At 33.3% G+C, this 24637-nt stretch overlaps 1 protein-coding gene across 3 annotated transcripts; it reads left to right on the top strand.

Moving 5' to 3' along the window:
• The first annotated feature begins 9586 nt into the window (after nt 1-9586).
• Nucleotides 9587-21936, top strand: LOC127858767 (uncharacterized). 3 transcript variants are annotated; one of them, XR_008039045.1, is made up of 5 exons: nt 9587-9681; nt 19676-19736; nt 19790-20272; nt 20416-20574; nt 20998-21936. XR_008039045.1 is itself a non-coding variant. In XM_052396041.1 (4 exons), the coding sequence occupies exons 2-4, from the start codon at nt 19709-19711 to the stop codon at nt 21190-21192; spliced, it is 918 nt and encodes a 305-aa protein (XP_052252001.1). In that variant the 5' UTR covers nt 9587-9681; nt 19676-19708; the 3' UTR covers nt 21193-21936. The 3 variants fall into 3 exon arrangements, 2 of the variants coding, with proteins under 2 accessions (XP_052252001.1, XP_052252002.1); XM_052396041.1 differs by having other exon boundaries at nt 19676-20272; XM_052396042.1 differs by lacking the exon at nt 19676-19736 and having other exon boundaries at nt 9613-9681; nt 19976-20272.
• The last annotated feature ends 2701 nt before the right edge of the window (nt 21937-24637 follow it).

Here is a 24637-nt window from a genome sequence, read left to right as displayed (position 1 = left end):
CATAAAGACACAGGCTGTAAAATATAAAGCAAAAAAAACTGAGTATAGTTTTCAAAGCAATATAATTGAAAGCATTATGCAATATACGTTATAACATCAATGCTGTTTACGTAACCAACAAACAATTTCAACAAGATACCACTTGCTTTAACAAGTCATCATGAGGTAAGAGACAACCCGTGTCAAGAGACCGCTTTTAAGATAAACCGTTCCATGTCTATTTAGGTTTGTATCTTTATATAACCACTTTAAATTGTCAGTATTACGGCAAGACTTATAGGTATCAACTATATAAAGCTTGGGTTGTTGAAAAAAGGTTTTGTAAAACAGTTCTGCCTATAACAGTTGACAAATAGACATGCAGGGTTGATATTTTAGGCAGACAGTGACATGCCTAGATGAGTTTAAATTACAATAGTTTAACATTACAAACAGGCAGGTAAATTTATTCAAAATAAAATTAAACATCACACACATTTAATTAATTGAGCACTTTATTATACTTTCATATACTTTGGTTGGGAGATAAAAATGTATTTTGTGGCACTATTTAAATAAAAGGATTTTTTTAAGTAAACTGTTGATAATTGATCTTAGCGTTGTTTGAAATGTTCTGGGGGCACTTGCATGCTATTTGTTTCATGTAAATATTGTAAACCGACAAATCAAGGGCAATAAATCTCATTTTCAGAATTCAGCTTGTTAGAACAGTTTGAAATATAGACCAATGGTGATGTATATTTTTATATATAGATACCTTTGAACTGATTACATAAATGGAACATTAACTATTAGTAACAGGATTTTTTTTAAATTTATTATTATAAATTTATGCCTATTTTTTAAATTCAATGTGCATAAAACAAATGATTTTCTTTGATTACGAATTGAAAGTTCATGAACCAAATGTTTTAAATTATTTTTAAGTTCATTAACTACACAGATACGTGAGGTTAGGGAGTACACATTTAGAAAGTTCCTTAATTACAACAAGTTTGTTATTAACCCTTTTTTCGTTTCATGAGCTGTTTATTTAAGTGATATTATGGGAATTTTTTACTGTTGTATTGAGCTGAAAAGAATTATGTAAAATGTAGTAACTGACCAATAATCTGCGACTCATCTTGCTACCAGTTGTTTATAAAAATAAATATATTGTATTCGATATTTTCCATGACTGTCCAAGTCCTCTTAGCCGAGCGGAATTGTCTTTTTATTAGGATCTGAGTTAGTATCCGTGTGTCGTATGAATAGATATCGTTGCAGGAAATTAAAATGATTCGAAAAATACAATTGTGCCTTTGTGTCGTATGAAAGAATCTGCACTAAAATTAAATTTAGATCCATTTCTGTCGTCAGTTATTAAACGAAAGAACGCAAGTACGGTTGATATTCCAATGCATCATTTTTCTCTTTCCCGGGATATTGTTTTAGTATGCTAAGTGTATATGATGTGAAAACACCAAAATCAAACAACGGTTGCGATAGAAACCTATAAACATAGCATATACTATTAGATGCGTCTAATGTCACTTTAACTACAACGATTGTTCATCAAAACATCATGTACTCATGCACTCTTTTTTTGCCGTAACATTGACCAGCGTAGGCTGCCAGTGCTCCAAATGACGGTAAACTTTACTTGATGTTGGTATATCATCTTTACAGGATTGAAAAGATTTGCTTTATGTCACGGAAATAGTTGGGTATTTTGTTTCACCTTTACACATGCAGATTTGTATGATAATCTGACATTTGATAAAGTAAATCCTGATCTGAATATGTCTTTCAGTAATGAATAACTTTGTGAATACAAATGAGTGTAATTTTATATGAATACTGTTAATTTATGCAGTTTAGCTGACAAAGATGAAACACACTAAACAGTATCAATGGAATGAAGTAAGTGAATATTCTTTGTGAGGTTTACTTTAATTTCCATAATTGGAATGTATACAATAATTAGATATCTAAAAACTGTGTTTCTCTGTATTCATAATTTAAGCGATCTTCACGTATATATGACAACTTAATTGTCTCACGGCATATCTTTTTCAGGTCTGCAGAAATGATATACTCTGAAGTCAAATCGGTCACATTTTCAAACCACAATCTGAGATCAGTCTTTTCAATGTGTCAATAAAGCCTACTATCTATTTCATGTGTTTGCATTTAAACATATTTTAATGTTCGCTTGTTGTAAAACCATTAGTTTCATAATATCATAATATCATATCCGTAACTTTAAAATGGGTTAACATACGTTAAAAGAGGCATATCAACTGTATTTCACTGAAATTTAAAAGCATACATGAAAACAAACCCTAATGTCTTTGTTCACATACTTATTAGTCAAGCTATAAGATCGTGTTTAATACGGGCAAAAGCCCGATGGGCGTTTACCGTTTATTTGTATCACTTTTCTGAAATACAAATTTACTTATCTGATAGGGTATTGAAGTCAAATATTTCCTGCCGCGTCGTCTGTTTTCGCGATGCATAGGCAGTTTACTTGACCGATGTAGCAACACAGACACCTCGACAAACGCCATATTGCATGTATTTGCATACCTCAATAAAAATACGACAAGAAATGTATTATTTTGTAGGTAATGGTACTCTATATCCTTGCATTATACGATTTTCTACGATCAAAAAACGTCTGTTTGCCTTCCTGTGTGACACTTTCTGTTTCCCATAATGCATTGCAAATTGAAAATTGCTCTAGATGTTGTTAACAAAATCTTAAAAAAGATAACCCGTCTAAATTATTTGCGTACTTCCGGTTTACAATATCGAATAAGATTAGTTTCGAATTAACTTCTTCAATGAACCCAATATTCTATAGTTAATATTATCCCTTTACATAAATAAACAATTGTTTAAAAGTTTTATTTGTTCACAACATGAACGGCCGCGTTTCTTTCGTCGACAACTATACATGTTTGTGTGACGTCACTGCTTTCGTCAATACGTCATTAAGAAGTGAAAATTGAAACTGACATACTCTGGTGGATGTTTACATTGTTGAAATTTAAGGTAGCGCACCTCTAATGATTTTCCCGCGATTTATTTTACGATCATTGCCGATCTTCAATGATCGCTTATTTCCGAGAGATGCATTTTATTTTTTTCAAACTTCGAATTTTTATATGTGTTTGACCTTTGACTTAGTGACCCCAATTAATAGCATCATCTACTGTCCAAAGCCAATGCACATGTGAAGTATCAAGCCAATCGGTCAATTCGTTGACTAGTTATTGATCGGAAATGATTTTCACTCTTAGTGTGATAGTGACCTTGACCTTTGACCTAGTAACCCCATGTTCAATAGGGGTCGTCTACTGTCCATGGCCATTGCACATGTGTAGTATCAAGCCAATCGGTCAATTCGTTACGAGTAAAATTGATCAGAAACGAACTGGTCTACCGACATTCAGACTGGTCTACCAACAGGTCTACCGACATTCAGACTGGTCTACCGACAAGTCTACCGACAGACAGCCAGCAAAACAATAAACCCCTTCATCTTCAAAGAGGGGCATACAAAGTAATGGAAAATTTCTTATGGTACTAAAAGTATAGATATAATATTACATAATTACGTCTAGAGCATGAAATGCACAGTTGTGGATGAGAAAATCACCAAAATGGTGTCTTATTTCAAATTTACATAAACAAACAACATAATTATTCCATATAATTTAAATGTTTTGCATCTGTAACAGTTTATACCTATCAATTTCAAATAATTCATAATGGACGCTGTATTTTCATATGTGTCTATGTCATTAATGGTATTTCTTTCCCTAATTCATAGTGTTTTTAATTTTTTGAATCAGTGACACAAAGTTGAAAATGGTAATTGATACAATCTGTGAACAAGTAACTTAAAAGTAAAATAAATACTCAAAATGAACGAATATTAATGTTCGGATATTGTAGCTGGAAATTCACATGGAATATATCGTGACACAAAAAATGAGCATTTTGTATCGCGTTAAATCAATGTTACCAAACCACATCTACTGTTGAAATTTTGGCTATTGCTATAAGAAACACACATTTTTATGTGTTAACTTTATTTTTCTAAATATTGAACAAAATATTCGTTGATTTTGAGTAATTATGGGCTTTTAAGTATGGGCATAATACACCTTGTGTGGCATATATAATTGTTGTGTATATCTGGAAATGTTAAATAATTTAACACATATCAGATCACTCTGTTGAGGCAATTAGTAACAGGCAACACCTGTACCAAAAGCTCAAATATGGCTGTAGTGATGCTTATGCTGTACTTTCAAGTAAGGACTAATCCAGCATGTTTAAATTAAGTTGCGTCATACGATCACAGTTGTGCGATGCGCAACCCCTGTGTCTGTAGATTTAAGGTTATAAAGCCATCAGGTCATGGGTAAAATATGCAAGATACAGATTGCTTTTCGCTTTTCAATAAGTAAACAATAAATACAACGTGCATCGGTGTCTATGACATATGTTGTATGCAATATTTGACATCTTATATTTTTATAACATCTTTATTTTGTATAACTAGAGTGGAGTCGTTTAATGGATTGATATTTAACAATTAATAGGGTACATTTCATATTAAACACGCCTAGTATTGTTTTATTATCGCTTCATAAAACGACTCCGCTGAATTCAGTTCAACAAAATATGTGCGCTGATATTTTTTATGTCCCCCCCAGTCTATACTGAGGGACATATTGTTTTTGGCCTGTCTGTTTGTTGCTTTGTTTGCGTCAAACTTTAACATTTGCCATAACTTTTGCAATATTGAAGATAGCAACTTCATATTTGGCATGCATGTTTATCTCATGGAGCTGCACATTTTGAGTGGTGAAAGGTCAAATTAAAGGTCATCCTTCAATGTCAAAGGTCAAATATATGGGGGACATAGTGCTTCACAAACACATCTTGTTTAATATTGTTAATTTAAGTACCCCATGGTATGTAAAGCATCGCACAACATTTTGAATTATCACGCAAGAGAGCGTGTTGTACACCTCTGCCATACAGTTCTGGCATCTCCAGTTTAAACCAATTAATTTGGTACATCCTACTCCGATTACAGTCTTCAAAAGAAACAATGTCTAGATCTCTTTGCTGATATGTTAATATGTGTAAAATGTTTTATTTTAAGAAGATTTGACGACATATGATGCTATAGGTACAGCATCAAAATGAAATAACTATTTGGCAAAAGCCGGTAAAAAAGTTTTTTTAAATTATCAATGTTTAAATGGTGAACAAATTAATAGATATGATGAAACAGATTTTCGATCATAGTTTTATGATGGATGATATATTATTGCATGTTTGCTTTAAAAAAACCCACATGTGTTTAATCCTAGAAGGCACCTAGCCAGTCATTAAAAGCATGATAACAAAAGCAAGTTATAGAGTATAAACCGATGTTGCATGTTAATTGGTGTGTATTTTTAAAATTGCTGATTTTGTCCTTTGTTGAGCGGCCCAAATGGGACCCGTATGGGACCCATATGGGCTGCATATTATTTGCTTATGCATTGATTTTTTATTTTTGGGTAAAATATTAGAAGTTTAGATCAAGTTAGTCATACATGCGTTTTAAGAAATAAGTTTTTGATCAAATAAATAAAAGTTTACATCTTTTTCCTGATAGCGAAATAATATGGGACCTATATGGGACCCTTATGGGCATCTCCATATGGGCTAGCCCATATAGGTCCCAAATGACCCCATTATGGGACCCGTATGGGCTGCATATTATTTGCTTATGCATTGATTTTCTATTTTTGGGTAAATATTAACAGTTTAGATCAAGTTAGACATACATACGTTTTAAGAAATGAGTTTTTAATCAAATAAATAAAAGTTTCCATCTTTTTCCTGATAGCGCAATAATATGGGACCTATATGGGGCCCTTATGGGCATTCCCATATGGGCTAGCCCATATAGGTCCCAAATGACTCCCATATGGGCTTACCCATATGGGTTTGCCCAGAAGCAGCCCATATGGGACCCATATGTGCATGTTTGCTGGGGAGAAATACTCGGACGAGCATAGGGCTGGATTATTTTTTGGTGTTATGTAATATTCAAAGTATAACAAGATTGAGTTGTAATTATTAGTATTGTTCCTTCTGTTTATTATACTAAAGTAACGACGAAATTACAATCGCAATCCACCCCTGGATAAAAAATCTTGTTTAGTATAAAAATACAGTAGCTTATTTAGTCTTACGGATGAACGGACATGCGGACGGCGCACAGACTTACAAATTTAAAACCGGCTGTTACTATTGACCGTGTAGGGGAGGAAACCGCTGCGAGTTGTAAAGATGCATAAGGTAGGAGTGCATGTCCTTTTCGAAAATTAAAATACGTTGAAATATTCTCACCTGTCACTCTATAATCAAGGATGAGCATTTGTTTATTTCCACACATCTTATTCTACATGTTCTGTAAGTATTGAATTATTATATGTCCGATGAACAATTTGTTGATGAACACATGTATATTTGATGTACCTTATATTAACGAATGTTTTATGTAACTACTGGTTAACATTGTTTATATTTCTACTAGTGAAAACTGACCCATAAAAATTAAGAATTCGCTTCGAAATTTTTGGCTTGAAGTACATTCTACTATAGTCTAAATAAAGGGAGATAATTCAATAACTAAGTTAGAAAGAGTTGTGGTTTGTAGTCACTGCACTTCTCCTATTTGCCATCTGTTTATATTTAAAGTTTCAAGTAAATTCCTCCAGCAGATTTAGAGTTATGCTCCGGACAAAAATTTACTTTAAAATTAAATAAAGGGGGATATTTCAAAAACTTAGTTAGATAGAGTTATGGTTCTTAGTCGCTGCACTTCTCCTACTTGCCATCTTTTACATTTAAAGTTTAAAGTAAATCCCTTTAGCAGATTTAGAGTTATGCTCCGGAAAAAAAAATACTTTGAAATTTTATAAAAGGGGAGATTATTAAAATACTAAGGTAGGTAGAGTTATGGTTCTAAGAAACTGCACTTCTCCTTTTGGCCATCTGTTTATATTTTTAGTTTCAAGTAAATCACTTCCGTAGATGTAGAGTTATGCTCCGAACAAAAATTTACGTTGAAATTATATAAAAGGGGAGATAATGAAAAACTAAGGTAGATAGAGTTATGGTTCTTGGTCACTGCATTTCTCCTAGTTGCCATCTGTTTATATTCTAAGTTTGAAGTAAATCCATGGAATAGATTTGGAGTCATGCTCTGGACAAAGTTTCGGACGGACGCACAGACGGACGGACGGGACCAATTACTATATCCCCTCCGAATTTTTTTGGCGTGGATAATAAATCTCGAATCGAATAGTTGAATTTATACATCGGTATATATATGTATAAAATATATGATATTCGGGATAAACACAGAGGTTGGTAAGTTGGTACAACTACTAAGTTGCATTAAAGTTTTGCGCAGTCGGTTGTCGGGTATTAGTCAATGAATTTATCACCGGTAAGCTGTCGTCATTGATTAGAGGATGGTATCGACGTCTTTGTCAAGTTAAGTTCGAACTCGCGTCCCGCAGAGATTCAGTTTTTACCGGTAAGTCACACAAGTAAATGGCATTTAAAGTGATTAACTACACAAAATGACAAAATAAAAAAATGCTATAGATGCCGAAACGTGATCTATGCATTATGCTTTTCAAACAGGCAAAATAATACTCATGGCTTACAAAAATGTTACAAATATAAATGTGTTTGTTCGTTTACTGATTATCATCAAAAAAGTAACATTAATAAAGCGCAAATCTCAGTAAGGCCTTTTTTTAATAAATTGTTTTACGGATCCCGCCGACCTCGTTTGCATTTCTAAAACAAATAAGAACGTGCAGATTTTGAAAAAAATGCCATTTATTCACCGTTATATTTGGTGTACTTGAACAACAAATAATGACAATGGCAGGTGAAAAACAAATATTGCCTTCATATTTATAGTAAAGTATTTTGCTATTTATACACTGCTAACATAGGTTCGCATTCCCTAAAATAAAATAAAAATACAATGATATTGTAAATGGCATTCTTCCGCTGCATAATCACCTCAATAAATCTAGATCAAAAGTGATCTTAGTGAGCTACAGCTTCGCCCAAAAAATGATCATGTCGTTAAAAGTTCGTAATTAAATACCTCGCATACGTTTGAATCCAAATAAGATTGTGAAAAATGTCACGTTATTATGTATCGTTGTTCGTGGAGAACACACAGTAACAAACACAGTTCATTTCCGTTTTCATCGTGATTTATTTCTGTTGAATATATTCTAACACAACGCTTACTATATATATTGTTCGTGAAATACAATTTTACAGCGCGGCGGCCAACATGGCCACCACGTCAAGAAGACGTGACAACTCTCAAAGTTCTTTTCCAAATCTAACCGTAGAATTTCATTTTACAACAACACCACAGCATTTTATTCTGAGGAAAATAAACATAAAATTTAGATATTTCCTATCCCATTATTGATTGGTTGACTGTACTATTTCCCCGATTTTCTAAACCCACCCCTTCAAATAACCCTTATTGATTGGATGGATGCTCATGCATCTGTCACAGCAGAAAAGTGCATTACACAATTATCACTTTGTGAACAGGAGACCTCATTTCATTAAGCATACTTGATCATATAACCAGATGTTATCTATGGACAAACGTAAACCTAACACGTCTATAATCAATTATGTAAACCCCGATACACATTCGATGCACATTCAATCTGAACTTGTATATGTTATGTACCTTGGGAAATTGGAATTACCCTTGTATAATTATCATATCTTAATTATGTATTGGTTTGAAGTAATGTTGACTTACGAGCCAAATTGTTAATCAGGACTAATACAAATCAACACGTGTTCCCGATAAATGAACTACATTGGAGAAATGAAACCATACTTCCATATTCAATTTTTAAAACTTCATTACATGTCCCATCCGAACTGACATCTGTTCTGTTAATTCCTAAATACCCGCAACATACAGCAACGTTACATACTCAAACATATTATTAAAATATTTCCCTATTATTAAATCTATCTGTACTTAAATTTCTATCATAAGAATATACCGTTATGTCACAGAAAGACCAAATTTCATAACTGGGTTGTATCATTTATGACGTATAATTAATACTTTCGACGAAAGTAAGATGCTTCATTAGTAAATCGTAAGAACGAATTGATTTATTTTGTTTGGACTTTTTTGTTTCGTTTGGTATTTGTTATTTGTTATGTAATATTCAAAGTATAACCCAATTGAGTTGTAATTATTAGTATTCTTGTTGCTGTTTATTATACTTAAGTAACGACGACATTACAATCGCAATCGACCCCTGGATAAAAAAATATTGTTTGGTATAAATACAGTAGCTTATTTTATCTTGCGGATGAACGGACAGGCGGACGGCGCCCGGGGACGGCGCACAGACTTACCAATTTAAAACCGGCTGTTACTATTGACCGTGTAGGGGAGGAAACCGCTGCGAGTTGTAAAGATGCATAAGGTAGGAGTGCATGTCCTTATCGAACATTAAAATAAGTTGAAATATTTTCACCTGTCACTCTATAATCAAGGATGAGCATTTCTTTATTTCCACGCATCATGTTCTACATTTTTCTGTAAGTATCGAATTATGCTATGTTATATGAGCAATCTTATGGTGAACATATGTATATTTGGTGTACCTGATATTAACGAATGTTTTATGTAACTACTGGTTAACATTGTGTATATTTCTAGTTTTCTACCTGTAGAATCTGACCCATAAAATTTAAGAATTCGCATTGAAAGATTTTGCTTGAAGTATATTTCACTATAGTCCAAATTGAATTTACTTAAAATGTGCAATGCATATAATACTGGTGTTCATTTATTTACAATTTTACTTCTTAAATAATAAACATTAAATATTAATAATGTCCTTATTTCAGGTGTTTGTTTTTTCTAAAAATAGTGACAAAAGTTTGTGGGAATTCCCAATTTTCATTTTACGAATAAAACATGTGAACGTTGCTTTGCTACCGAATAAGTATAAAGTTCATGTCAATAATGATATTAAACCATTTTTTCTTACGTGTTTTATTTGTTATTATGCGGTTAAACTTTCAAACCTGTCATTAGCTCAGATCGTCAGCATACATTTAATAATAAATGCAGACACAGGCCATCCTTAAAAAATTAAAAATAGTAGAGGCTATAGAACCCAAAATCAGTCTTAACCCGGACAAAATTAGAACAATTTTGGAACTTAGATTTTCTGAAAGGTTATAGCTTGTAGATTCTGAATTCACAAAGTTCCCGAAAATTCCTATCCGGGAAACCTCATAATCCAAGATGGCGTCCAAGATGGCCGCCGAAAGTTAAGATCAGGGGTAAAATCAGAAATATCACTTTTTGAAAAGTATGATTAGTAATAGTATTATAAATACTCTTGTAACTTATTGGTATTAGAGTAGCAAATTTCATCACCTGTCTTCAACATACTTGAGGTCAAGGTCAAAGTCATATGAAAGGTCAAAGGTCAAATTTCGAAGAAAATTACCCATTTTACAACACAGAAGTTTCGTTTGCAAGAGTAAATGGTGCATAGTGATATAATAATCTTTACGGTAGTAGAGTACAAGTAAAACTTGTTTCTCTGCTCAAAGTAAAGCAATATCTGGTTACCAAGGTAACAACAAGAATGGCATCCAAGATGGCCGCCATCAAATATGTAGAAATAGAGGAAAATCGTAAATTTGACTCATCGAAAACTATGATTGAGAATGAAAACATAGATACTCCTATAACTAATTGGCATTGGATCAACACATTTTATCATCTTTAATTGTCATACTTGAGGTCAAGGTCAAGGACAAAATCAAATTGAAGGTCACAACATTAATTTTGGAAGGCAATTGCCTGTTTTAACACAAAAAAGTTGCGTTTTAAAGAGTATGGTGTGCATTCTGATGAACATATCAAATTAATACTGTAGTAGAGAACAAGTAAAACTTGTTTTTTTCCAATGGGTCAATCTCTGGTTATCAAAGACAGCAGCCCATTGAAACTTTATGAAAAGTGGTATTGTTTAAAGGCACCGGTTTTCAACAGAAAATATCTTCAGAATCCTTTTATCAGAATATAAACTTAGTAGTATAAAATGACAACACATGGAATAAAGTATGTGTCTCCTTTTGACACAAGTGATATATTCAGATAAAATATCTGCATTAAAAAACTACCATAAAATACAACAGGTAATTTTTTTTTAATCTGCCGTTAACTATAACAATACCCAACCCACTTACATAAAAATCTTCTTTTTATCTGAGAATTTCTGTCAAAACTTTGTGATAAATAATCAGTTAAAAACTTCATGTTAATAACATTTAAATCTTGATCTCATCTATATCAGAAACAAATTTTATAGATATATATATCTGGATAAAGTCAAAATACAATCTGTCCTGCGTTCAGCTTTTAACGGATATAACGTTCAGTGGAGACCATGCAGTTATAGTTAAGTTAATATCTTATATACAGTGTATATGAATGTTAAGTTTCAAATCTACATAATCAATTTCATACATAATACATGTTACATAATTACACATAACATACGTTACATTATTCAAATATCACAATTTTCAAAACACATGCATTTCTAAGGAAAATAGATACTTTCTTTTCAATATCACACTTCTGTTGTTTTATGTTCTAATAACAACACTGAGTACCAATTCAAATAACATCAAATCTATATGTTTATACAATAGTATGTTTCTTCAAGTTCTTCAGTTTCAACCTGTACACTATTAGAGCAGACTGTGCCTTTACAGTCTCCCCAAGCAGAAGAACACACACTGTACAAGCCCATGCTTTCTGCAGGAGCATCGCTTTGTATCGCATTTTGTTTGACAATTACATTTAATTATTTTCAACAACTTTTCAGGTGCAGCAGGTAGATCAGTCTTTATTGGAACACATTTGTCACTAACTTTACACCAGCCCCACTCTAGAGGGTTTGATTCATGTCCAATCCATTAGTTTGTACTTGATGATTCACTCTAAAGCTGTGGTATTGTCCAGCTGCTTGCGTTGGGGGTAAAGTTTTGACTTGCAGAACACATGTACCTGTTGCTGTTTTAGCAATGACTTTTATGTACCTTAAGTTATCTAATATTTCAATCTTTTTACCATTATACAAGCACTTAAATGATTGTTCCCCAGCATTTTCTATTTCATCATGAGAAGAATTCTGACTGATAAAAACATTTGCCTGCGATTTAAATCCGTCATTTTTTTTTTTGAAAACTACCCCTTTACCAATACTGAATATGCGTAATGTTTTATCGCATCCACTGAAAGCATGAACGAATGGCAAGGGTTTGCAATTATCTATGTCTTATACATTATGGGTCCTTTTTATATTCCATATCTTTTTCTTTTTCAAGCAATTCTTCAGGTCTGATGTGAAATACATGTTGTTTCCATTTTGGACAGTATGATAACATAATAAAATTAACAAATCTGTGTCCTCACCTACTACAACTGTTGGCACATTTAAGGCATAATTTACGGCGGTTTCAACTATCAGTACGTCTGCATCACTTTTGGCATGGACAACACGTATTTCTTTCTCCTCCATGTGTTTGCATAGTAGATTAATGACTCTCTGTTTGTTTTCAAAAATTTGACAAAACAGACATTTTCATAGTCTTGAAGGGAGTTTTGTTATCAAATTTTATTTCTGCTCCTGTAATACCTTTAGTTATCCTCTCGTGTGTCACATCTTTTGTTGATGCACCACCATCATATCCATCAAATACAACACATGCCCTACCATAAGGCCTTAATACATAGTCTGTATAGTGCAAACAAATTGTGTTAAATGTCTCTCCACAGGTCCATGGAATCTTTTGTATTATGAACCACCATCCAACACGTATTGTAAATTGTCAATCTAAAATTTCATCTACACCACATATCCCTTGTTCCCATATGGAATTCGCCAGTAATGGTTTCTCTCTTTCGCGTAATAAACCCGATGGTTCGAGTAAAGATGGATTCCCAGAAAGTTCGTATTTAAACATACCTTCTACATCATCTTGAGAGCTGTCAGCTACAGTTATAAGCTTTTGGAATATATGTTTTGGATTAACATTTAACTCTTCACAATTAACGTTTTCTCTGTCTTTTGTATCAATTGTTATAACTTGATTTTTTCTCTTTAAACTGATGTCTGATATTTTCTGATCCTTCATGGCTTTTAAAACATTTTGTCCCACTTCGTTTGCAATATCTGCATTTACAAATTTGTCTGCTATAACACCTGTTTCAATGTTTCTCAAATGAGATTCTTCTGAAAAGGGATTCCTTTCATTTAGAAATTTTTCAAGCGTGTTTCCGTCTTTTTTGTCTCGTTCAATTCTCGCTTCTTTCACTTGTCTCCACTTTCTGATCTGTAAAGTCTTGCATTGCACGATTTATTTCAGCTGTTGCAGGAACAGATAGTTACCAATGTGCTCGCTGAGCTTCCGTCATACCGCGTCCTCGCGTCAGACCCCCACTGATTTAATGCTTCGCATTATCACCTGTTCAATCACTAGATCTGTCGAAAGACCTCTCCAATAGCGATTACATCTTCGAACCACATGACATCCATCACAAAATGCTTCATGGACTTTGGGATTGCTGTCTGGTAAAGCTAACATCTGCTGAAGATATACATATGCTGACTTCAAATATAGAGTGTGAACAGCCGACGCGAAAAAGGGCAACATGTTCTGGATAGACTTTAGGTGTAGACTCCAGTTTACCATTTGTTCTGCCTTAAGAAACAATTTAAGTATATCTACCATCTCCATATACTGCAACCAAAGTTTAGCAGTTTTGAATTTTGTGAGGTTTGCCTTAACATTTTAATATCTTTCCATATAAAGTCGTGTATTGTAATGTTATTACTAAGTGCGTCAGTAATTTTTTTTTTCAGAACTGTTTGCATCATGTCTTTCACATTGTATATGTCATCTTCAACGGTTAATTTCCTATTCGTTCTCATTACCAGGATCAGTCTCAATCAAAGGGTTATTTTTTAAGTCTTGGGGATTATTCTGTGGTCCTTTCATGTTTGCAAACAATACAGATTGCAGTACATCGTCTACAAGGAAATGGCCTCTTACTGTCCTATTAACAGCTTTTCAACTAAGCATATGACCTATGGTATTCTCTGCATATAACGTCTCTCATAGTTCTTTCAGACCTGAGTTTTCTATTCTCTCCCGATGCTGCCTTGGAAGCTCACCTCAGTGTGAAACCCGCCTAACCTTAACACAACAGATTTAATTTTACTTTCAGCTGGCTCATTTGTAACTATGCTCAGAGCTTTCCAGTACAAAGGTTGGTCAAAAGTAAGGACTGGTGTTGTATCCAATGATTTTGATTGCAGTGCTACAATGTGCAACGTTGAGTAGATACAAGACATGTCACTTGCACTCATATCAATCATAGGCATAAACATGATAGATGACTCTCCTGGGTGTGTTCAGTTCTGTATCATTTGCATTATTCCAGACCATCCTGGGAACTGCAGTTTCAGTGGCCGAGTGATTTTTATGAGAAATTTAAACTCTGCATCAGGTGTCTCAATGTCATTCAAATCTGCCAGCTCTCTGAATATCATCTCTTTTCATATTGTTTTTTTTGTAGAAATGAATTTCTTGTTTTTTCAACGTTAATAACATCTTCACGTGTTACCTTGATGCGCGGAATGAGTTGACTTGTTTCAACATTTGGTGGTATGGTTGCAATTATTCCCATTCCATGGAAAGTGTTTGACCAATCCAGCGTACAAATGTTATGTTCTACATTGTCAGCTATGTATTGGACGAATTCATTATTTTGTGCTCGTAAAGATGTTCCTTGCACGACAGCTGCGCTTGATTCAAATTTCAGAAGCTCCTGATAAGAGCAACAGAACCCTAGACTATTCAAAGTTTCAACCAAATGCCTTGAGCCAACAAATGATTAACATGGACTGCCAATCCAATATGTACATGTACCTGCAGGAAACTTGGACTCAAATGCAGTATTGTCTGTAAACATTGTGATGGATCATGCGCAAAACAATCTGAGATATCAGTGGACTAAACAGTGTCTATATAAGTACATTATAGTTGGATTCAGGACAGAGTCGTTAATTCAAAGAAAGGTTAATTGGTTCATGTGTTGGAACTGAAACATTTGATTCATGACTTTATGCCACAAGTTCAAATTTGATTAGGGTTCTATGGTTTGGACATTTTGTAATCATCTTCATTAAGAATGAATTACTTTAAAGTATGAAGTATGTAATACCAAATTTTCTTCTTTTTTCAAATATGTATAGACTAATTCAAATGGTGAAATTGAACATGATTGCTTTTGAAACTCAAAAGGAGTATGTGCTTAGAAAGTATACTTTATTCTATGATATATTTAAAAGGGTAATGATCTCTGAAAGACTAATGTTGTTTATATATTGACTCTATATGATGCAAGTATTAGTAAGTGTATTTTCAATTACAATCTACTTGAAATATATATAAAACGAAAACATTCAAGCAATAAAATACTGTTTAATTGTATGTCGTAAACAAATAACGATACCCCACCCACTTCTATAATAACATACCTGAATCGTTGTTCATACCTGAATTCAGTCAAATATATACCTCTTTACCCATTTGACGTTAACAGTCAGTCCTTTTAACCATTTGAATGCTATGTGTGGTCTTTACTTCAGGGATATGATTGTGCAGAGATTCCGAGATAGTGTTCGCACTGTTTGATATATCAATGTGTTTAAAATGTTGAACTCATGATTCATAAGACTACCATACTGTAAGAATTTTATAATAAGAGGAAGTTGATCATGTTCGGCAAAAAACATTTAAGCACTTGGCAAGCCTTGCCTATTTAGAGCTCTAAGCCTTATATGACGGCATCTTTATATAATACTCACCTTATATAATATATATAAATGGGCATGCATTTAAACAAATATCTTCGATTCTACCATAAAATACTTGATGAGCATTAGATATTTCTCAGATTTAAAACATCCTATTACAGTGACGTATAATATCGCCCCATACGTGCAACAAGGTACCATGTGACATTGAAATAAGAAGACACATGGTACCGTTGAAACTTGAATTTTGACATTATGTATATTATAATGATAATTTCCACTTCAAAATGGAAGGAAAATTATTATATAATATAGGAAAAGGTCATTTGAAGGCACATTGCAGACATGTTGGACGCCATTTTGGACGCCATATTGGATTTTCAAGTTGATAAAACAAACGATAAGTGCAAACACGTTATTTTTGTGACATGACGTGAAAGGCAACAATTTCTACAATACAATCCTGTAAATTGTTTAAATAATTAAAAAAAGGCCTGTTTTAGGTAAATGGACGCCATTGTGGACGCCACATTGGTTATTTTAGTATGAAAACAAGCGATTTGTAAAAAAATGCTATTATATTCTTATTTCAAAAGATTTAGGCACAAAAATAGTTATTCTTTTAAAGAAATAATCTTTTAAGTGCTCATATTATCAAAATAGACGCCATTTTGGACGCCATCTTGGACGCCATTTTGGGTTCTGAGGTTTCCCGGATGGGAATTTTCGGGAACTTTGTGATTTCAGAATCTACAAGCTATAACCTTTAAGAAAATATAAGTTTCAAATCTGTTCCAATTTTGTCCGGGTATACCCTTCCATAGCCTCTACTATTAGGATAACCTGACCTATCCATCCCTACACTTTTGTGTGAGGTCTGCATTTGAATTTGGTCTTACCAACTTCCATGGAAATACATCCTTTCACAGAATACTTGGTGTATGATTGGGCTTTTTATGTCCTTTGATGTGTTACAGAAAAAAACACTAAAACGATATTTAATACATGCACATTTACTAAATGAACAACAACATTCTATTATTGCAGTTTTCCTACTCGTGTAAAGTGCCTCAAAACGGTATCGTGAAACATGAAAGGGTTCACATTCTACCCAGTGTCAAGCAATTGATGTACATGTACAAAGGTTTAATTAAGAAATCTCATAACTACCTACCCACCTGCAATTGTATGGGTCTCGTTTTCACAAACAAAGAATTTTTAAGGATTGCTTTTTTAACATTTTTGATTAAAAAGCAACGACCTGATTTTAGGTTGGTAGGTTGTGGGGCGGTGCACGATGAGTTTCGACATAGTAGTAGTTGTATATATTATAAGTATTGTCCACATGTTAACTAAACTTGAAATGTGTCCGCGTGACACAGATGCTTCCTTATTTGAAAATGCAATCATCCGCAATTACATTTAATCAGACTAGCTTTTCAAGTGTTATGCGACAACATATCTTACTGCATTTAATGATATGTTACATGTGTTCCTGTGATTTGAAACGCGAGTATAAGAATTATTTATATGCCCTTGTCTATGTATTGCGTAGCAGCTTTAAACGAATGTTTATAAAATATTCAAAAGCGCCAATCTAATCTTTCAAGTTAACCAAGCAGACCATGGTAGCAATATTATAATATTATTTTATTTCTTAAATGATTTTTATTGTGTATTTTTTTCCAACACATTTTATAAGTAAACTTATAATGCTGTTCTTTTATTGTTTAATTTATTATCAATATGAAAAATGAAAAAAAAAACGCAAATCACTACAAACAACATTCAACAAATAAATGCATATAAAGTATTAAATCAATTTTACCATAACACACTAAAAGATTCAATACTATAAAAGAAATATTAATAAGTTATTACGAATATTACGTACCACATTAAACTATATATAACAGTATATTACTCACAGTAAAAATACGTATGCATGTAAGTTGTTTATGCATATAATTTTTGCAAAATATAATCATCACAACTGTCTTCTGCAGCCTGATGATTTGTTACCCATTCATTGATCGTTGTTGTTGTTGTTGTTAACATCTTCAGTATATCCTTTTGAATAAAGCAAGTTTCCGGTTGATCTTAATGGAGTTTGACGTGGTATTTTTTCGGCATAGCTTTTTAACGTCACTTTTGACCTTACCTTTGTAAGTGTCCAATAAAATTCAAATAAAATTTCCCGCTGCTAGACACGAATGAATACACTTCATTTATTCCATTGGCTGAGTTGAGCATACCAGCAGAACATTGGAAACATGACCGCGCCTTTGTAACACTGTTTGACTGCGTGTTCAGCATGAAACAATTTATCTCTAATGAAAAGGCTTGATAGATAGAACAGTTTTACCTTCAACTCTTGACATCAAAACAGTTTGTGCGTGCACCTTTTATTTTCAGGGGATTGCCAGCGCCAGAGCATTTGTACTTAAATGGCTATTTTCTCATACTTAGTAATTACTTCCATATTCCTGTCTGTGTACTAGTATATTTAAGTTCATAAAAGTATCGTGTTTTCCTATCATGATATTCGTTTTGGCCAAACTATTTTAAATTGTTTTCGAAATTGAACATTTAACATGTTAAAGTATAAAGTTTTAAACAAGCCGTCGTTCCAGCAGTGGAAGCGTAGCCTCACTTTAATGCATTACTTTCCAACCCGCAAGGTATCAGGGTCAGTTCGCGGCCAGTAAAATTATCGTTGCATAATATAGACGCTATCGCGTGAACTAGGTGAACTGAAATTTTCTTTAGACCAGAAATATGTTAAATAAAGATATTCAGCGATATTTATGGTATGTCAATAATAGATTCTTAATGTGTTTTTAACAATACCATGATAAATATTATTTTTGATTAATTTAACAAGAATTATTCCACCATACTGACTAATGTATTAAGCATGAGCGCGATGATTCTCGATACTGTTAATAATCGAATCAAATAGCAATGCCCGACAAACCACTAAAACAGGTTTGTTCGACGAACGCGCGTTTAAATATTTAAAATATGTACTTCGCGTGTGGCCGGCTGACTCATATGTTTTAATTTCACGTCCATTCTTCTTTAGGTTTTCTGTTTTGTATCTATAAGTTTACGACCAGCAATATGTAATGATGTAAAATAAGCCGCGAAAACTCCGCGTAACATCCCGTACTGCGTGTGATGCAGCTAAGAACTGCACAGAAAAAGACATTCAAAAAGACATTCACTATCTTTGATCTCATTCATTGAACTATTTACCTTTCACCTACTCCAACCACAATCAACGCCGTATATCTTTTTAAAAAGATATCTCTTGTTTACAATTTGTCAGCATTACACTTAAATCGACGATAATGGGCGATGTCTTGACAACGATAAATTGCAAATCTGTTTTTAAAGGTTTATAATACAAACGGCGTTATGGCATCGACTGGAATCCGTTTGTTTTTCTATTAAAATCAATTTTAAAGATGATTAACACCTACTTTTGTTTAGTTATTCGTATTTTAATGAGATTTCAGGTTGTGTGTTTGTTACTTATTTTAAACGTTATAAAGCCATTTACTATTACAATGAGATTTGCAATAACTGTTCCAAGGTTTATCTTGATATTTTTTTCTGGACTTTCATTATTCAAATATTATTTAATTGCATCTAACATTCATCTGATTTTTTTACAGTTATAAAGTAAAACTAAATTACAGCATTCAACAATGACAGATTTTAAAGATATGCTGGAAAGTTCAGACTATTGCAACTGGATGAAATGTTCATTTGCGCAACTGAATGTAAAGGCCGTACTGGCGGAAATTGTGGAAGAGGACATTAAGGATCTACAGAAGCAATTGCTTCACAATATCCAGACATCCAAAGGTCTTTCATCCAACACAACTTGCAATTGTTGTCAGATTCAAAATCTTCTCCCATGTCGTACGCGTAAATTGTGCAAATTTAAAAACAGTGCCTGTTTATTTCATGAGGACGCTAGTCTTACACCAAGGCGATGTCCAACAAACGGCTTGTGTGATGACTTTCGTATTGGAATAATTGACCATCATCGTTTTTGTTGGCCGTCCTGGAAAAATACCGACGCGTCTAAATGGTGTACAGATTCGTGGACAATAGCTAAATGCTACATGCCGCCCGACGGTTATTTAAATGTAAACAATGCAGAGGAAACGGACTTTAATGGCGTACTGAGTGTTATTATCAACTGCACTGACTGTCAAAGAAGATTCAGCGAAGACCTGAATAATCCAATGAATGTCTGTACCAAGGTATGTTTCGATTTAACTAATAATGTTTAGAACTTGTAATTGCGTGTTGAATTACTACTTAAAATTTTAATTACTATACAATTTACAATGCCAAACATTCTCCGTAACTTGTTTGACATGTTTGTATCGTCTGACATCATTAGGTTAGAGTTAACAGTCGAGTTGTGAGGCATTCACCAAACCTAAAGCTATCGGATGATGAACGGGACAGCATTATTGACACCCTTGTTGATCTTCTTAATGACTCGAGGTTTTTCCGTACTAACCAGCGTTCTGTGGAATGCAGAGATAAACTGACCAAGGTATATTATTCAATTAATGTATATGTACAAGCTAGTACCTGACAATGTATTACATCAGATTTTCTGAAATTATATAACACGTGAACCTTTCATCTGTCATTTTCAGGGAGTTGCGGGTAAAATGCAAAAACGATAACATTCATAAAACGGCTTAGATTCATAAAGGATTAATAACCGCAAAATACATTACAACCGCACATTATCGAAATCTAATACTATTTTCATATATTTATATGTACACGTTGCTACAAAAATTAAAGTTGTAAATGGCAACGTCGGATGATTCATAACTAAGTTATATTTGGCATGATGCCATAAATAATATTGAACAAGTTTTTTAATTCGCTATATAGCGTTCTCGCATGCGTTTTCCATTTAGTAGTGTTTGTTTTTATTAAATAATAGTTATGTTAATGCTTACAGTTAAAAGCAAACGCTCTGAGTGTTTCTACGACCGATATAACAAATGCATTGGAAGATGCCGTTCAAAGCGCAAACCAGGCCCTTGGTGATTTAAAAAAGCCCAACAGTCTCGATGCAGAAACAGAAACATCAGTGTCAAACCTGCTCAATTTGGCCGATAATCTGCAAAGTATATGCACATATGTTACAGCCTGAAATAGAGAAAAGAAAACGACCATACAGAAGAGAATACATGGATTCTTTACTTTTGTTGGCTTACATTCCTTACTTTTATTACTTATATATTTAGTATACGCTTGCTATATTTTGCCATATTGCTTGTCGTATGTTTTGAAACTTTTAGCTGATGGTGTAATTATGGTGTTAATGTCTTTGTATATGCTGTTTCTTACTTGCCTGTCGTCGAAAGGATTGTTTGTATTTCCTCGGTGGATTCCACCTGAAATTGAAATTGAGCTTCGTCAAATTAAACATATTGCGAAAGCAGTTAAGAAACTAAAACACCTGTTGTTGGAAATCAAACAAAACGGCAAACAACAAAACATATTCTGAAACTAAAATCTCGCTTACAAAAGACCAGTATTTTTGTATTTGAACATCTGACGTTCGGTAAAATATTCATATGTGATCGGTAATTTTTATACCCGCTAAGGTGGGCATATAGTGATCGCATGTCCGACTGTCAGTCTGTCTGTCCGTCACACTTTGCGTTTAGGTTTTGAAAAATGCTCATAACTTCAGATGTAACCTTCATATTTGGTATGCATGTATATATGGACAAGGTCTTTTCATACGCACACAAATTTTGATGGGTGATAAGTTGGTTCCTTTTTCCTAGTTCCTTATTCCTTTTTCGAATAAGGAATAAGGAACTGTTTCTTTTTCCTTATTCACGCGTAACATATTTGTTAAAGGGTTTAAAAGAACAATAATGCAAACATTTCTGAAGTAAATCAAAACAAAATAACTCGAATACATTTACTTTACGTATAACGTTACATATTCATATTTCTTCATCGCGATTACATAGGATTTTTGTTTACACCGAAACGATATTAACTAGTTCGAATACAAATTTCAAATCAACAAAATCTAAAGCATATACTATTATTTTCATGTATGTGATAAAAAAATCAATCTTGTACATTAATAGAGTGACCGCCCCTGATGTTTTCAAACCGGACAATAAAAATAAATAAAATTAAATGTTCTCATGTGTTAAAAGCTGTTCAATTTCGTGTATAATGCAAAAAGGATGATAATATAAATATATAAACTCATTGGAAGATTATTCGCTGTAAAAAATTGATTCTGTGTGGCAATATTTAATTTTCTTTTATTTGTTCACTGTGCGCGAACAAAGGAACATGGATTATCGTATGTGCTTCGTGATGTGTTACTGAAAACCGAGTATGCTACCAACTCATATTGATATGACTATATATAAAGGTCAATTAACTTTACAAGCGTTGCTTACAAACATGGAGAATCGAGACTTTTGTTTACCTGTTCAAAACAGATATGGTGTTTTGTCCGATCCGCCTAATTATGTGGGCGGAAATAAATCTGGTCAGATAGTGTCCCAAGTGTCCAGACAAGATTTTGCTCAGAGTTCACTAGACAATAAAATTGTTCACATGTTCGACGAGCTGCGATTCATTTGAAATGAACAAGTGTACTGCAGCCGAGAATTAACCCGTTTGCATGACACTGTTGCAAATGTTACTGATAAATTGTGTCAGGTCGTCAGTATTACGAATGCCCAGACGATATTTCTCAAAACACTTACTTCTATCGACATGGAAGCTAGAGCACGACGAAATAACATGATCATGCTTAAATAACCCACACTACATCTTTAATATAACATATCCGAAAGTGATTTGCGAAATACAGGCTTCCGAATAAGGAACTAGCTTTACGCCAATTTCTTATTCAGAGGCCATAATTTCGGATACATTAATTCGGCTAATTTTAGAATAGCAAATCTATATATTCGTTATTATTGGCTATTTTTAATGTAAGATTTTTTTAATTTAGATGTCTAATACAGTTCTTGAAGTTTTCTGACCCTAACTTCAAGAGAAGACTTTCCGATAGCTGAATACCAGTCATGATTTAGCTATCCCATTCCGTTCTAATACCCAAACAGTTACAAGGGGATATGATTAAGGATGCAAAGCGATCTCAATGCGTCAACCAGTTCCTTATTCCTTTTTCAATACGAATAAGGAACTATGCTATCATTAAATGAAACGTATTAGAGATGTACTGCAAATAATGTTTTTTATACCCAACCTACATTAAAAATGATTTTCATTGATTTATTGGTCTCTTTGGTTCATTTTAATAATTTGTTTAGTAGGAAAATACCAGTTCCTTATTCGATTTGAATAAGGAATAAGGAACCAGTTCCTTATTCCTGTTTCAATCCGAATAAGGAATAAGGAACTATGTTATCATTAAATGAAACTTATTAGAGATGTGCTGCAATAAATGTTTTTTTATACCCAACCTACATTTACAATGACTTTCATTGATTTATTGGTCTCTTTGGTTCATTTTAATATTTTGTTTAGTATGACAATTCCAGTTCCTTATTCGATTTGAATAAGGAATAAGGAACCAGTTCTTCTTTACGTATTGGCTTATACTATACACTAGAGTTATGTTTATCCGAACGAATGTTTTTATTATTGCTGAATCCGAGATCATGTTCAGCAGTTACGGAAAAATAGGAGTTTTCATGTAATTCATTTTGGTACTAACAGTGATATGAATGTGTATTGGTGATAGCGCCTTTATTCGTCCTTTACAAAATATTAAATATTTTTTAATATTAATAATTGTTAATTTAAGTGCATTTTTATGCCACCGAAGGAGGGCATATAGTGATCGGACTGTCCGTCCGTCTGTCTGTATGTCTGTCTGTCTGTCTTAAGGTTTTGCGTTTAGGTTTCGAAAAATGCTCATAACTTCTATGTCACTTCAGATAGCAACTTGTTATTTGGCATACGTGTGTTTCTCATGGAGCTGCACATTTTGAGTGGTGAAAAGTCAAGGTCATCCTTCAAGGTCAAAGGTAAAATATATGGCCTCAAAAGCGGCGCAGAAGGGGGCATTGTGTTTCTGACAAACACATCTCTTGTTTAAAATATCACATGCATTTGCTGTTTGTGTGTACATTTAAATGTCATTTCCCTTTGTGTTTATTAATTAAATTAACGAATGCTGAAATTTATGTATACTTTAAGCTTTGGATTGTATATAAACAGGAAGGATTTGCAAAGGAAAATGAAGTATTTATTGCAATTAACATGGTGAAAATACATGAACAAATTAAAGAAAATAAATTATAAATGTATTAATTGTTGTTGTTGTTATTAACAAATCAAATGATAAAATGGAAAACAAAAACATTAACAAGAATAATAAATATTTTTTATTGTTACTCCAGTTTTATAATTAGCAAGTCTGCCCTGCTCATTTCTGCCTGGCTGTCCAGGGCTTCAAGTTGGGCATCTATCAGAGTCCTTTGAAAAAAATATATTTAAAAGTATGTGATAAAGTACAGGTTTGTTGAAAAACATGGCCACCAGGAGGCGGGGCATTTTTTCTCATATGGCTTTAGTTAAAACTT

This window comes from Dreissena polymorpha, chromosome 14 (genome assembly GCF_020536995.1).
Source record: "Dreissena polymorpha isolate Duluth1 chromosome 14, UMN_Dpol_1.0, whole genome shotgun sequence".
NCBI classification, from domain to species: domain Eukaryota; kingdom Metazoa; phylum Mollusca; class Bivalvia; order Myida; family Dreissenidae; genus Dreissena; species Dreissena polymorpha.
Note: the sequence above shows the minus strand (reverse complement) of the source record. Positions and strands in the feature narration are given on the sequence as shown.